At 41.4% G+C, this 16614-nt stretch overlaps 1 protein-coding gene across 1 annotated transcript in view; it reads right to left on the reverse strand.

The window, feature by feature from the left end:
- Positions 1 to 4451: 4451 nt before the first annotated feature.
- Positions 4452 to 16614, reverse strand: part of NXPH4 (neurexophilin 4) — a 326158-nt gene continuing 313995 nt past the window's right edge. The window contains exon 2 of the mRNA XM_040340946.1: positions 4452 to 6126. Coding sequence (XP_040196880.1) covers positions 5395 to 6126 — 732 coding nt within the window. The 3' untranslated portion in view covers positions 4452 to 5394. The remainder of the gene's footprint in view (positions 6127 to 16614) is intronic.

Consider the following 16614-nt stretch of genomic DNA (forward strand, 5'->3'; position numbering starts at 1 on the left):
AACACACTTTTTGAACACAGAGCTGTGTTATTGTGTATCTTTTTATACCTGCATGTAGTTCAGCTTTAAAGGAAAACTACACCTTTTAAAAAAAAAATCTATATTGTAATGAACATAGTACGTAGAAATGTTTTTTATATAATCTTCTTAGATCTTTGATGGTAATTCAAAATGGTGGCCGCTTGCATCATCACTAACTGATGATCCAGGCTTCTGTGGAGGAATAAGTACACAGGAAGTATGCTTCTGTAATATTCTACAAACCCCAACATTTAATGAACCGCCGCTGTTCATACATCCCAGTTGGAAGACATGCTAAGAAAATGTACTTGCATTCAAATGCTTATTATTCTACCTTAGCAGAGCTAAACAGAAGAATATTACACCCATCTCTTTCTTTACACACTTGGATGAAGCTGATATCAACCACTTCCATACCGGGCACATATACCCCCCTCCTGACCAGGTGAAATTTCAGCTTCCGGCACTGCGTCGCTTTAACTGACAATTGCGCGGTCGTGCGACGTGGCTCCCAAACAAAATTGGCGTCCTTTTATCCCCACTAATAGAGCTTTCTTTTGGTGGTATTTGATCACCTCTGCGTTTTTTTTTTTTGCGCTATAAAACAAAAAAAGCAACAATTTTGAAAAAAAATTCAATATTTTTTACTTGTTGCTATAATAAATAGCCACATTTTTTTTTCTCAGTTTAGGTCGATACGTATTCTTCTACATATTTTTGGTAAAAAAAAAAAAAATAATAAAAAAAAAAATCGCAATAAGCGCTTACAAAATATGGGACAGAATTATTATTATTATTATTATTTTTTTTATTTTAATTTTTTTTACTAGTAATGGCGGCGATCTGCGATTTTTTTATTGGGACTGCGACGTTATGGCGGACACATCGGACACTTTTGACACATTTTTGGCGCCATTCACATTTATACTGCGATCAGTGCTATAAATATGCACTAATTACTGTATAAATGTGACTGGCATTGAAGGGGTTAACACTAGGGGGTGAGGAAGGGGTTAAATGTGTAGCCTAGGTGTGTTCTAACTGTGGGGGAAGGGGGGTGACTGGGGGAGGTGACCGATCTGTGTCCCTATGTACAAGAGACACAGATCGGTCTCCTCTGTCCCCTGACAGGACGTGGAGCTCTGTGTTTACACACAGAGCTCCACGGCCCTGCTCTGTCACTGCTGATCGTGGGTGCCTGGCGGACATCGTGACCGCCAGGCACGCGCATCGGCATCTCGGGGAAGTGGCCGGAGGAATCCAGGACGTCAATTGACGTCCTGTTGAGTTTTCAGAGCCACTGTGAAGCCGTCATTTTACATGCGGCCGGTATTCAAGTGGTTAAAGTTTTAACCAATTGGCTTCTTCTATGTCTGTCCTTCCCACCTGTTAGTCCATTGGTTGGCTAAGTTTCCCAGGTGCATTGAAAGCTGATAATTGTAGAGCACAGGATAGTACTTCCTGTGTACTCACCCCCCCCCCCCAGGAGTTTGAATGGTCAGTTATGATGCAAGCTGCCACCATTTTTGTTGATTTTAGCAACAATACTAAAACAGACAGACCATTGCGAAATCTAAGTTAATATGGAAAAGAGGTATAAGATATAAACTGTTCATTTAATAGGTGTGCTTGGCTCATTACAATATAGATTTTTAAAATAAAGATGCAGTTGCCCTTTAATATTCAGTTTGGAGAGCTTTTCTCTGCAACAAGCTTGGACATGATACATATGCACCAGGTTTTGAAACACCAAAATTCTATGCTGGGACGTAAATAAAATAGCTGGCCAAACATGGACAGATATTCTTAAGGGATAAGAATAAAATCCTTTTATTGAAAAACGGCAACAATGTTATAATGGGATATGAGCACTAGTTGCAAGATCTGCCTGAGTAAAACAGAATATTAGTACGTTCCTCACAGTTTTTGTGACTGGCAAAATTAAGTAATAAAAAAATGTTTATAACAAGATTAGTAAAGAGAAATCACGTTGGAAACATATAGGGGCAGATCCACGAAGAAGTTACGACGGCGTATCTATTGATACGCCGCGTAACTTCTATTTTTCTCCGGCGTATCTTTGTTTTGTATCCACAAAACAAGATACGCCTGAAGCTGGGCTAGATCCGACTGGTGTACGTCTTAGTACGTCGTCGGATCTAAGGTGCATATTTACGCTGGCCGCTAGGTGGCGCTTCAGTCGAATTCCGCGTTGAGTCTGCAAATTAGCTAGATACGCGAATCCACAAACGTACGTCCGGCCGGCGCATTTTTTTACGTTGTTTCTGTAAGGCTTTTTTCAGCATAAAGGTACCCCTGCTATATGAGGCGTACTCAATGTTAAGTATGGACGTCGTTCCCGTGTCGAATTTTGAAAATGTTACGTCGTTTGCGTAAGTCGTTCGCGAATAGGGCTTTGCGTAGAATGACGTTCACGTCGTAAGCATTGGCTTGTTGCGGGTTAATTTCGAGCATGAGCACTGGGATACCCCCACGGACGGCGCATGCGCCGTTAAAAAAAAGGTCATTTACGTCGGGTCAAGACGTATTAACATAAAACACGCCCCCATCACATCCATTTGAATTGCGCGCCCTTTTGCGCGCCAAAGTTACACTACGCCGCTGTAACTTACGGCGCAAATTCTTTCAGGATAAGAAAAATACGCTGTAATTTACGGCGGCGTAGCGTATCAGAGCCGGACGCAACAATGCGCCACGCTACGTGGATCTGGTCCATAGAGTATACATTGTTGGACTGTTACACTGTTACAGATACACTTTTATTTGTGTAACAAATGGCATTACTATCTTCATATGGTGCTATACAAAACGCTGACAAGAGAAACTAGTAAGTCGTCATTTGTTTTAATATGGCTTTGGAAATCATTATGAGATATATCTATAAGCTGGTCATACATAGGTCACCCATTGCTTCTCTCCCACTAAACTGAATGGATATGCATGGATATTAATTCAGAATGCCATTGCCTATATCATTTGGGAACAACAAACAGTCATATAAAAACCAAATAAACACTCTAAGGATGCCTTCATATGACTGCATTATTTGTCGTATTCATTAAAGTGTAAGTAAACCCCTCTATCGTTTTCAGCCAAGGAAGCTGCCATCTTTGCCTCCATTTAATCTACAACAGCCATGATGCTGCACATGTGATCAGTTATGACACCAGCCATTGGATGGTTTTACAGTTTGGCTGAGAACACAACCAATGGTAGTGTTACATTTTTGGCACATTCCGTAAATGAAACTGTTTTATGGACGGGTTTACTTCTGCTTTAAGTATTCAAAGCTATAGCTGCTGGAGTTAAAAGTTATCAGTAACCCATACATTGGCCCACTATCTATAGACATACTCTAAATGTACCTTTCTTGGCTGATAATTGACCTGTGCATTGTCACCCTAAATTTAGTATTAACAAAAAATATTGTATACCATAAAATTACAAGTACCAGTAGCTCTTACATATTGGGTACACTTGTGCACAACATTAAATAAGGTTTCCACCTTCAGTGTACTATATAATCTATTTATGGGTGACATTTTTTTGTTCTTCTGCCCCACCCCAGCTCCACCCTGCTCCGCTCCAATCAGTTGTTTTAGGTTTTAAACGGGTCTTTAAACCCAATGATAGGCAATTAAAAACAAGCTACATAGTGCCAGAAAATCTATATAGTTCCAAGTAGTTACGAGGAGATGCAACCACTTTGAATTATATGACTTTTTCTGGCATGACACAACCTGTTTTCAGAAACCGATTACCATTCAGTGGGTTTCAAAAGGAGGGTTGCAGCAAGCTGGAAAAGCCATGTAGCTTCAGTCTACTAATCTGGGACCTGTTGGTAGCTCTGACCAAAGAATGCAGGCAGCTTTACCATCAGTCATGTTTGTGGGCATGAAGTTATTTTTCACAAGTGAACCAAATGTATAAAAGACCTTTAAAGTGGAGGTTCACCCGGAAATGAAAATTTTTAACCTTAGATTGATGCTCATTTTGTCTAGGGGAATCGGCTAGTTTTTTTAAAATCAAAGCTGTACTTACCGTTTTAGAGAGCGATCTTCTCCGCCACTTCCGGGTATGGGCTGCGGGACTGGGCGTTCCTATTTGATTGACAGTCTTCCGACAGGCTTCCGACGGTCGCATCCATCGCGTCCCGATTTTCCGAAAGTAGCCGAACGTCGGTGCGCAGGCGACGTATAGAGCCGCACCGACGTTCGGCTTCTTTCGGCTACTCGTGACGCGATGGATGCGACCGTCGGAAGCCTGTCAATCAAATAGGAACGCCCAGTCCCGAAGACCATACCTGGAAGCGGCGGAGAAGATCGCTCTCTAAAACGGTAAGTACAGCTTTGATTTAAAAAAAACTAGCCGATTCCCCTAGACAAAATGAGCATCAACCTAAGGTTACATTTTTTTTTAGGGTGAACTCCCGTTTTAAGCACTGTTTTGAAGCACTATAAGAGTTAAGGAAATTGTGTTTCTAAATTTTCTGCCTATACTTTTTCCAGTTTAATTTGGCATTTAAAAATATTTTGCACTACTTTACTGTATTTAGTGGACATATGTTTCTGTGAGACACCGAATCCCAAATAATTTAACAGTATTAGTACTAATTTATCTTAGTGATGAATTGCAAAAATAAGACAAGCTCAGTAAGAGATAAGACATATTTATAATGATAAAAACTCTAGAATAGACACAGGCAGCCTTTCATGAAATATGCCTCCCATGGGAACATTGTTGTCCATTTATCATGTACATAATAATCCAATTTGTTTATCCTTGAGCACCTGTTAACTGTCATCCAAATGTATACTTTGACATAACTCATCAAAATTGATCTACATGTTAGAAAAATAAATATTAAACCTAAATACATTCGTGATGAGTATATAACAGTTTTTGTTATTGTGTTGCATTTTTTTTTGTAGGGTTCTTTTGTTGCTACTTGAAGAAATGATGTTTCATTGAAACTCACTACCAATAAAGAAAAACAAAATGATTGGCAGCAGTTTTTTTTTGTAATACTGAGGCGATTTTCATAAACGGAGCACTTGAGTAGTTAAAATTCATAGCTGATAACATAAGATGAGTTTAATGTTCCAGATAATTACCTGATAGGTCAGTTAGTCCTAAAAATATCAGGGGCAGAGTCATGCATCTGTTGTTATGTCACTCTTGTTTTGTGATGATTAAAACATTTTAATATGGGTACAATCTGAAATGACCCATTCTTATTAATACCATTAATATGGTTGCCCTACCATACACAAAAAAAACCTCAAACCTAAAGCATTAAAACCTCACCTTCCTACATAAACCTGTTTTCTGACCTCCCTGTTAGTGTGTCCATCAACCAAAGTAGGGGTGATCATTTTGAAAATTGTAATCTGGACACACTTTCTGCACCAGCTTGTAGTCAATACTGTAGAAGGAGATAAAGATGCAAATGACCTTGAATGGTTTAGCACAAAGCCATGCGGCATGACTTTGGGTATGTTCCATATAGCAGTTTTTGGCTGGATCATAGAGGCAGGGTTTGTTCTTCAAGGCTTTGTTGGTGTTTTCATATTCCACCCTACAGTTAAATGTCTTTGTTTCTCTGGTATCCAATGTAGATTGCTGTAGAAGGTCAAACTCTACCACTTTTGTAGGTGGAACAATACTGACAGACACATTTCCAAGGCTAGAGGAGTTATGCCGAAAATAGACACTGAACGTCCCATTAATGTGGTCAACAATCTTTCCGGTCACCAGTAGACTGAACTTGACGGTTTTGATGTTAAAATAGAAATCTCCCCATCCAAAGATTTTCTTGGTTCTCCCAGTTTTCATGGAAGGTTTGCGTTTAGCTCTTTGACCAATCCCACCAGTGAGCAGTGTTTGATTCTTGCTCCACTCCCAGGGAGTCATGGGAGATTGCATTGGAGGTTTTGCTGGTTTGAAAGGATCACTGTGGAAAACCCTGGGTGGATGGAGTGAGTGAGGCTTGGTGGTACCATATGGTCCATTCTTTACCATTCCTGTTGCCCCCAAGTCCAGGTATCCTAATGTTTTTGTCATATGGCCTTCTAAACAAAGCACCTGAAAATACAAGTAAAATCCATTAGTTATTATTGTAGCATTAATAAAAAAAACACTTTAAAAGTGATTTTTCAATATATTATACTACTTCATTTGCATGCCTTCATTTTTTACTGTGTACCACACAGTTGTTCACATTTCTACTCCTATTTCTGATCCTATTTGGAATTGGAGGTAACACATGTGGAATGTGTATTTGTGGTATCTCGCGCCAAATAATTTTTTTTAAATAAAAGTAGAAAATAGAAAAGCTGCTACCCAGAATAATCGGGTGATTATACACCTATTAATAGTGAATGATCTAGTAAAAAAAGTCCTGGACTTTTTTACTAGATCATTCACTATTAATAGGTGTTATAGTATTTTACATTTTGTATATTAATTTATATTTAATTATGTACTATTATTGATTGACCAGCGCACCCACTCATATATATTTTAACACATGTGGAATGAATAAAGAATAAAAAGGGTTCTTTAGGCTATGTAATGCCAAGTTTATGTGGGGAGAATGTAATGGAATTTGCTACAGATAGCAGATATTGCTATTTTCCTTATGATCGTGCTATACAGTGGCAGCCTGTCCATTAGGGGCACACAGGCTAATCTACATGCAGGGCGCCAGCGCATGTATTCCAATGGAGGGACTTAAGCATGTGATTAGAGCCAGAGGCTCTAATAAGCTTAAAAAAATGGTGGGTACGGCACGCAGAGAACTACGCTCCAAGCTCAGCCAGTTGTGTGAGAATAGCAAATGAATATTCGCTATTCTCACACTGATCCTCCTCCTGACCAATCAGGAAGCGACTCCTGAGACCGTCACACGATTGGCTGAAAGGACAGGCTATCCTATTGAGCGCCAAGGAGGAGGAGGAGGGGGAAGAGGCACAGCGAGAAGCCATGGTGATGCAGAGGAGGAGGAGGAGACGCCCCCACTGCCTATAGGAGCGCTGCCCGCCCAGGAACGTAGATAGGGTAAGTGCGGGGCTGAATGACCGACTACTAGAACCCCACCACAAGTGCTATATCAACAATATTTCCCCAACTCATGGGAGAAACAGGGCTCTCGCCTTTTGAAACATCCACTTGTTAATCTCCAATAATTTATGGTCTTAAAGTATAAAGGATTGACATAGTAATACACTAATAAACACACAAAATAGGCTAAGACTGATTATCATTTTATCTAATTATAATAGCTATAAAGAATTTTGTTGCCATAAAGTTGGAAGGACACAATTGTCTAAATAGTCTTTCTATGCTGTAGCATTAATGGTACCTTTCACTGGAAATGCCTGAACTCAATATTTGGGAGGGGTGCCCACTTAGTTTTGACCATATTTGCAGAATTTGAAATGTTCATCATAGGTTTAAAACTGTGGTCAGGTTGGAATGGAGTATTAGGTAAGAATAAGGCTTAATATAAATTGCAATAAGTTAAAAAGACCTTGGGCCGGATTCAGGTAGATCGGCGCAGTTTTAGGTGGCCGACGTAAAGCAGAGAGGCAAGCACCCAATTCACAATGCAAATGCTCCCAACGCCGGCGTAACGTAAATTTGTTGGCGTAAGCCCGCCTAATTCAAAGTAGGTGGAAGGTGGGCGTGATCCATTTAAATGAAGCGTGACCCCATGCAAATGATGGTCTGAATGAACGGCGCATGCGCGCCCATGCTCAGAATCACGTCGAATATACTCCCTAAGATACGACGGCTCAATGCCTACGACGTGAACGTAACCTACGCCCAGCCCCATTCACGTACTACTACGTAAACAACGTAAAATACGACGGCTGTTCCCTGGTCCATACCTTAACATGACTTACACCTGCTTTATGTGGCTTAACTTTACGCCGGACGTACGACTTACGTAAACCACGTATCTCACTCATTTGCATATTTGCAATGAGGCGGCAAGCTTAAATATGCGCCCAAGATACGCCGGCGTAGGAAAGTTTTACGTCGGTCGGAGGAAGCCTATTTTCAGGCGTATCTAGTTCTATGGGCACGGCGCATAGATACGACGGCGCACATTTACACTTACGCGGCGTATCTCGAGATACGCCGCGTAAGTGTTACGTGAATCCAGGCCCTTGTTTCTCGATGAAGAAAAACTTAGCACATCCACAAACTTTATTTGAACTCTTGGAGTACACTGCCTACTGGCTCTTGATCAGACTATTCATTTTTTTGCAAAATGTTTGCCTAGCTTCAGGTAGTAGAGTAATTGGTTGATATTAGTGCAAGCAGGGCTGTTCCATTTAAAAATCATTTCTATCTCCTACTTTCAATTTCCAGGTTCCCCTGATGTTTTGAAGACTTTAAATTGTGTATCAAATCAGTAACAGACCATAGAACATGTACTACCAGAAGCTGAGTACTTGTAGAAAAAGCTGCCAAAAATCCATGACAATGTTTAGTGTATTTCAGCTCGTGGACCCTGGGGATGGGATAGAATAATTAACAGCATTTGCAATCTTTGACAAAACTGATGGAACTGATTAATCTAAGTATGCAAATATCTATATTGACTTATTGGTGACAAAGACAATGTAGATGTAGGTGTTATGTCACAATTTTAAACATGCTATGCCGCTCAAACTCAGAACAAGAAAAATGTTAGAAGCCAGAAATTAATGTCACTGATATTCATAAGTGTATGGCATATGTGGTATAATTCAGGGACATGCAGTCAGGGGAGGCAGAGGCTCTCCTGCCATGAACATTAAAAAAATAAAAAATAATTTAGCTTTGAGGGTCATAGCTTGGCAAACTGAGGTTATAGACCCCAGGCATGTAGTCCACGTCCTATCCCACCAATGGTAAAATTTGGGGCTCCTATGACCTATGGTTACAGAGATACAGGGCTCCTTGCACAGCCTGTCAGAAGCTACATACAGAGTGTCCAGTTTAAATCCAAGCTGGCACACTCTGTTTGCAAAAGACTGAGAGGATGCGCTCACAGTGCCTCTCCTCACATCTTGTCAGAGGCACTGAGGTCAATGAACAGCTTGGAGTCTTGGACCAATGGTAAAGTACCATTAGCCCCAGCTAACTTGTAGATTTACCCACAATCCCATGTTTTTCTCACACAGTTAAGAGGGAGAATGAGAATCTGCTACTGTTGAAAGGGTACTGTTATAATCAAGCTAAATCATATATTATTATGCTATATGTTATAAGATAATAATTTATTATTTACCTATTTACTGTGAAATGGTTTGAAGTTATAACCATTTGTCCAGTAGCCACCTGCTTGAGTACAGATTTTGAAAAATATATAAAATTACCTTAAAAACAATATATATATAATTATTTGTATACTGCTTATGGTAATTAAACCCTTGCCACCAAGGCCAATTCTGACACTTTTCTCCTATATATAATAGTGATCACACTTTTGCTAGAAAATTACTCATAATCCCCAAACATTATATAAAATGGTGGTCGTGGACAGCTAGGAACGATGCACCATATTTGGTGCCATTGCCTCTTGTACTTAGATTTTGGATCAGGATATTCAATCTTATTAATTCAGTGACGGGGGTAAATGTTCGCAGATCTCTTGAAGCCGCTCTCTTTCACAAACTACCTGATAACACGCCCAAGAACTCTGTAAAATTGATTAACTATATATTGCTGGCGGCGAGAATCACGATTGCTAGGCATTGGAAGCGGTCAACAATTCCTCTTGACCAGGTTAAAAGTAAACTCAACTGGATTATGATTAATGACAATGCTTTGTAATAATACGAAGAAATGTAACAAAATATGGGATCCATGGATTGATTATATCTCGACTCCGTAGGGATCTCCGGGATGACCCTCTTTCTATCCCCCCTCCCCCTTTTTTTTTCTCTCTTCCTCCTCTCTTCCCCTTTTTTTTGTTTCTCTTCTTTCTATTACTTATTTCTCTTTCTAGATTTTTCTTATGCAATACGGATGTTTGTATATGGGGCCTGTTGTATACCTTATGTTTTTCTGTTGTGATAAATGGAAGACGGGTGTGTTATGGCCATATTTTCTATATCTCTGTATTGTTATGATGATGGCCCGAAAAACTTTGTTTAGTTCGGCATATGTGTCTGTCTACTTCGGAACTTGTTTTTCTTTAATAAAAATATATTTAAATATAAAATGGTGGTCGTTGCAATTTTTTTTGTTACACTGTATTTGGGCAACAATTTTTTAAACTTTTTTTTGGGGAAAAAACTTTCATGAATATAAAAAAAAAGAAACATTAAAGATAACCCGATTTTTTTGGGATAATGTGAAAGATGATGTTACGCTGAGTAAATAGATACCTAACATTTCAAGCTTTAAAATTGCGATGCTTTAAATTTTTTTACAGATTACAGGGGGGAAGATCCACAAAAGGATTATGCCGGCGTATCTGTTGATAGGCCGGCATCATTTTAAATTTCCTGCGTCGTATCTTTGTTTTGTATCCACAAAACAAGATTCGACGGCATCTGGGATCGATCAGACAGGCGTACGTCTTAGTACGCCGTCGGATCTTAGATGCAATTTTTCGGCGGCCGCTAGGTGGCGTTTCCGTCAAAATCCTTGTCGAGTATGCAAATTAGCTATTTACGGCGATCCACGAACGTGGATTCCACGAATGTCGTTTTCGTTCGGCTTTTTCCGTCGTATAGTTAAAGCTGCTGTTATGAGGCATACTCAATGTTAAGCATGGCCGTCGTTCCCGCGTACAATTTTGAAATGTTTACGTCGTTTGCGTAAGTCGTTCACGAATAGGGATTTGCGCAGAATGACGTCACCGTTGGAAGCATTGGCTTTTTCCGAGTTAATTTCGAGCATGCGCACTGGGATACCCCCACGGACGGCGCATTCGCAGTTAAAAAAAAACATCGTTTACGTCGGGTCATGACGTATTAACATAAAACACGCCCCTATTAAATCCATTTGAATTCGCCGCCAGAGATGCACTACGCCGCTGTAACTTACGAGGTGAATTCTTTGTGGATTCGAAATAAAAAAATAAGTTGCGGCAGCGTAGTGTATCTTAGATACGCTGCGCCCGGCGGAAGATTACGCGCAGGTACGTGGATCTGCCCCTACATGTTTAGAGTTACAGAGGAGGTCTAGTGCTAAAATTATTGCTTGCCCTCTAGCGCTTTAGCGACCCATACACACTATCAGTTTTCCTGCTGGTTTTTCTCTTCGGGTTCACCAAAACCATGTAATGCAAGGGCCTGCCTGATTGCATACGAATTGAAACTCTTAAGGTTTGACCTCATATTAGATGGTTTTGGTAAACCTGAAGAGAAAAAACCGGCAGGAAAACTGATAGTGTGTATGAGGCTTAAGAGTCTCAATTCGTATGCAATCAGGCAGGCCCTTGCACTACATGGTTTTGGTAAACCCGAAGAGAAAAACCTGCAGGAAAACTGATAGTGTGTATGGGGCTTCACAGTAGAAACATATCATTCACACCTGACTTACTAACTTTTGGTGAAAGCAACAATATAAAAATGTAATAATAAAAGCATAACATTGGGAACAATATATGTTTCTTTACACAAAGTTAAGATCAGACAGCATAACCAGAAAAACTTTAAAATAATATAAATAAATTATTACCAAATAAACAAAGGTCTACACTTAAATTCAGCTATTGCAGTGTCATAACGATACACCGTATAAATTGTAGTCACTCTATGGCATTCTGTCCTGGTGATGTTTTTAGTCAACCCAAATATTGATTTCAAACTGTAGTCACTTCTGACCAGTGCATGCTGTGCTATGCAGCTAATTGCCCATCATGATTTGTTTCTAAAAAAAATAGATTATGAATGGCTAGCACTGCTTTGCATTGAATTGATATCTTTATAAAAACTGTAAAAGCTTAACCTGAAAGGCACAATTACACGGACAGTGTAATGAGTTGGGAGGGCTATTTTATGGGCGGCCTTGTCCAGAGGCAGAAGCATGAGAAAAAGTGATAACTCCCAAAGGACAGATTTATATTTATATTGGCTTTCTTTGAAAAAATTGCTGGTGGCATCCATATTAAATTAGTCCAGCAAATATTCCATTCCTGATACTGAATTATTTCACAGAGCATGTGTGATTGAGATTTTTAATGCATAATATATAAATATATATCCCTATAGGGAAACCTGATATTAAAGAAAAGTTGTTATATAAATGTATACTTAATTACTTTTTTAAATATATATATATATATATATATATATATATATATATATATATATATATATATATATATATATATATATATATATATATATATATATATATATATATATATATATATATATATATATATATATACCATCCACATATTCCATCAGCCACTGAGCATGCTGCAGTAATACAATTTTGTTTAAAATAAATAGGTTTCCTTATTAGGAATCTGCACTGAGATATTTGGATGTCTTCATTACCAAACTCATTTTAATAATGGCACTTGTCTGCCTGTCATTGGCTTCAAACCTTTGAGACCATGACCAAGAAAAATAAACAAATCCATTTATTTTCATATTTGTTCAAGGTCACTAACTGAAGCTAACAAATCAGTATTACAGCCAGGTACCTAGCATTTTTTTTAGAAGGGCCAAGCTCAATTTGTAAGCCTAGTTATCCTTGTCATCTGCCTGAATTCCCCAATAAATCGCTTTGATGTAAGTAATCTTCCCAATATATGTTTGAAAGAGACACTGGCCTAGATTCAGGTAGATTTGCGCCCTCTTACGGAGGCGCAGCGTACCGTTTTAACGCTACGCCTCCGTAAATCACGAAGCAGTAGCTCCGTAATTTGCGCGGGCACTCCGTAAAAAAGTCCGGCGTAAGCGCGCGTAATTTAAATGATCCCATGGGGACGTAATTTTTAAAAATCGCGACGCGAGAACGACGGGTATACTTAGCATTGGCTGCCCCTGCTAATAGCAGAAGCAGACTTACGCAGAAACCGATGAACGCAAACGCCGTAAAATGCGTACGAAGGGCGCGCGTACAGTTGTGAATCGGCGTGAGTATGCAATTTGCATACTCTGCGCTGACCACTACGGGAACGCCACCTAGCGGCCATCGTAAGAATGCAGCCTACGATACGACAGCATAAGAGCCTTATGCCAGTCATATCTTAGGCTGCAGTCGGCGTATCGTGCTTTCTGAATACAGAAAAGTCGACACGCCGGCGCAACTAAGCAATTGCGCTGCGTAACTATGGATACGCAGACGCAATTGCTTACTGAATCCACCCCACTGTCAGTGTGATAAAGCCAGTTTGGTGAAGCTGTCCTGGGTGGGACCATGTTAGTCAGCAGTTGTACTATGTGATACATCAGTAAAGACCTTTTTTGGATAGGTGAGTGCTAAAGTCAAGCAAGCATATAGACTTCAATACAAAATGCTGAGAATCCTGGGAGTTGTAGTTTGATGCAGCAATCATATAATGGGACGAATGGACTCCATACAATACAAATCACAATAGGGACTGTGCAGTAGGAGGAGAGGAGAGATGCATTTTTATTAAACTCCATTACATTACACAGCAGTCTGGACCCCTGCACATTACACAGCCACCCACAGCTCTGGACTCCCCACACATTACCCCCTACAGCTCTGGACCCCCTGCACATTACCCCCTACAGCTCTGGACCTCCTGCACATTATCCCCTTACAGCTCTGGACCCCTTGCACATTACCCCCCTATAGCTCTGGACCCTCTTCACATTACCCCCCCTACAGCTCTGTACCCCCCGCACATTACCACCCTACAGCTCTGGACCCCCTGCACATTACCCCCCTACAGCTCTGTACCCCCCGCACATTACCCCCTACAGCTCTGGACCCCCTGCACATTACCCCCCTACAGCTCTGGACCCCCTGCACATTATCCCCCTACAGCTCTGGACCCCTTGCACATTACCGCCCTTCAGCCCCCACACACAAACAGCTCTGGCCCCCTGCACAATACCCCCCCCCCACAGCTCTGGACCCCCTGCACAATATCCCCTACAGCTCTAGACCCCTCCACAATACTCCCCCCCCACACACACAGCTCTGGACCCCCTGCACACACACACACAGCTCTGGACCCCCTGCACAATACCCTGCACACACACACAGCTCTGGGCCCCCTGCACAATAACCCCCCCACACAGTTCTGGACCCCTGCACAATACCCCCCCCACACAGCTCTGGACCCCCTGCACAATAAACCCCCCCACACAGCTCTGGACCCCTGCACAATACCCCCCCCCCCCCACACACACACACACAGCTCTGGAACCCCTGCACAATAACCCCCACACACACACAGCTCTGGACCCCCTGCACAATAAGCCCCCCCCACAGCTTTGGACCCCCTGCACAACCCCCCCCCCACACACAGCTATGGACCCCTGCACAATAATACACACAGCTCTGGACCCCCTGCACAATAACCCCCCCCCCCAACAGCTCTGGACCCCCGCATGTTGCATAGCTCTGTGTTCGTTCCTACCTTACTTTTTGCACTTTCCTATTCAGAATCACAAGATAATGATTGGTTGCTAGGACCACCTAGCAACCAATCACCTGCTACTCCTCTGGCATTTCCTGTCCTCTGTTCAACACTGCCTTACCATATCTCTCTCTCTCTCTCCTTCCAGTCCCCTTGCTGTACAAGAGAATGAGAGACAGTGTTTTTTTTTTCTTCTGCTCGCAGCAGCCGTTCCTGCGTGTCACCCGGGTAGCGGTACTCGGGCACCCCCACACCTTGTCACAGCTGGGCTCTCCCAGCACGGTCAGGGTTTCACATAGCCGCTGCTCTATCACGCGGTTTCTGATGCATACAGGGGACTTGGAGGACTGGGGTGCCGCAGCCGCCCGACACCCCCCTCAGTGTGTGACACCCGGGGCAAATCGCCCTCTCCCCTGCCCCCTAGTTAGTACGCCACTGGTCCCAGTGCTGTTGTCATTGCATTGGGAGATTCCTTCACCATACACTCACTCAGGTCCGACTCCAGGTTATGTTATTTGGGCCTGATGACAAAGAAATTCTGAACCAGTTGCGTCCCATTGACTTTTACAGGGAGCTGCGTGTAGTCAATGTAATTTGTGTAACCATTGTTCCATTTTCTTTATGCCCAGTAAATATTTTACCACTGGTTAAGCTATATCTGTGTGGGACTCTGCCTATTGCAGCTTAGTGGCAGATGACCAATATCAAGGTAACAATAATTAACTATATTTATTGTTGTGTGGTATCATTGTGGTCCCTTATTGCCATTTGGGTTCCACAATCATATTATTGTCCAGTTGTGCCAAGGTGGGGATCGAGCCAAACTTCAGGGGTTGATAAGCAGAGTGCAGGTCCAAATCTAAACCAGCAGCTCCTTCGGGAGTAGTGCTACATATATATATATATATATATATATATATATATTAGTGCTGTCAAGTAAACGCGTTATTGACGGCGTTAACGCAGACCCGTTTTAACGCCGTCAATAACTTTATCGCGCGATTAAGACGTTTGAAAATTAAATCGTTATATTTTATATTGGACAAAGTCGCGCCATCCTACCGACACTGCCTGTTATTTTTTTTTTGTCAGCACTCGGCACGTACCTCTTAATCTTCTTCACCCGATGGCGTTCCCGCGGGAGTGGGCGTTCCCAAGCACTGCCTGTGATTGACAGGCTTCCGAACGGCGCATACTGCGCGTCACAGGTTGCCGGAAAAACCCGAACGTCGGTGCGCATGCGCCGTATAGAGCCGCACCGACGTTCGGGTTTTTCCGGCAACCTGTGACGCGCAGTATGCGCCGTTCGGAAGCCTGTCAATCACAGGCAGTGCTTGGGAACGCCCACTCCCGCGGGAACGCCATCGGGTGAAGAAGATTTAAGAGGTACGTGCCGAGTGCTGACAAAAAAAAAATCACAGGCAGTGTCGGTAGGATGAAACTCAAAAAAATGCAGCGCTGAAAAATAAATGGTGAATAGACAATGATGTCTATCTGGAACCCACATAAATAAAAATGTGTAAGTCCATGGATTAATACAATAATCTTAGGATTAAATGATGTGATGAGGACACTATAGACGTGTGTGTCTAAGTCTCAATGAATACAAAAATATAAGTCTATAGAAGTGAACATAAAGCCGGAAGTTGAGATGGTCAATCAAATGACAGTGACAAGACACCCACGGTGATCCTAAGTGAACTAGAATATTGGTGTAAACGCCCGCCACCAGAAAGGGAGGCTTACCGGATGCGGTGGACCGATTCACTTTTCAATTTGATTAAATGCGATTAATCGTGAGTTAACTATGACATTAATGCGATTAATCGCGATTAGAAATTTTAATCGCTTGACAGCACTAATATATATATATATATATATATATATATATATATATATATATATATATATATATATATATATATATATATATATATATGTAGGGCTTTTTAACCACGGCCCCAAAAAAAACCTCCCCCTACACACACACCCCAAAT

The sequence above is a fragment of the Rana temporaria genome, chromosome 2 (assembly GCF_905171775.1).
Source record: "Rana temporaria chromosome 2, aRanTem1.1, whole genome shotgun sequence".
NCBI classification, from domain to species: Eukaryota; Metazoa; Chordata; class Amphibia; order Anura; family Ranidae; genus Rana; species Rana temporaria.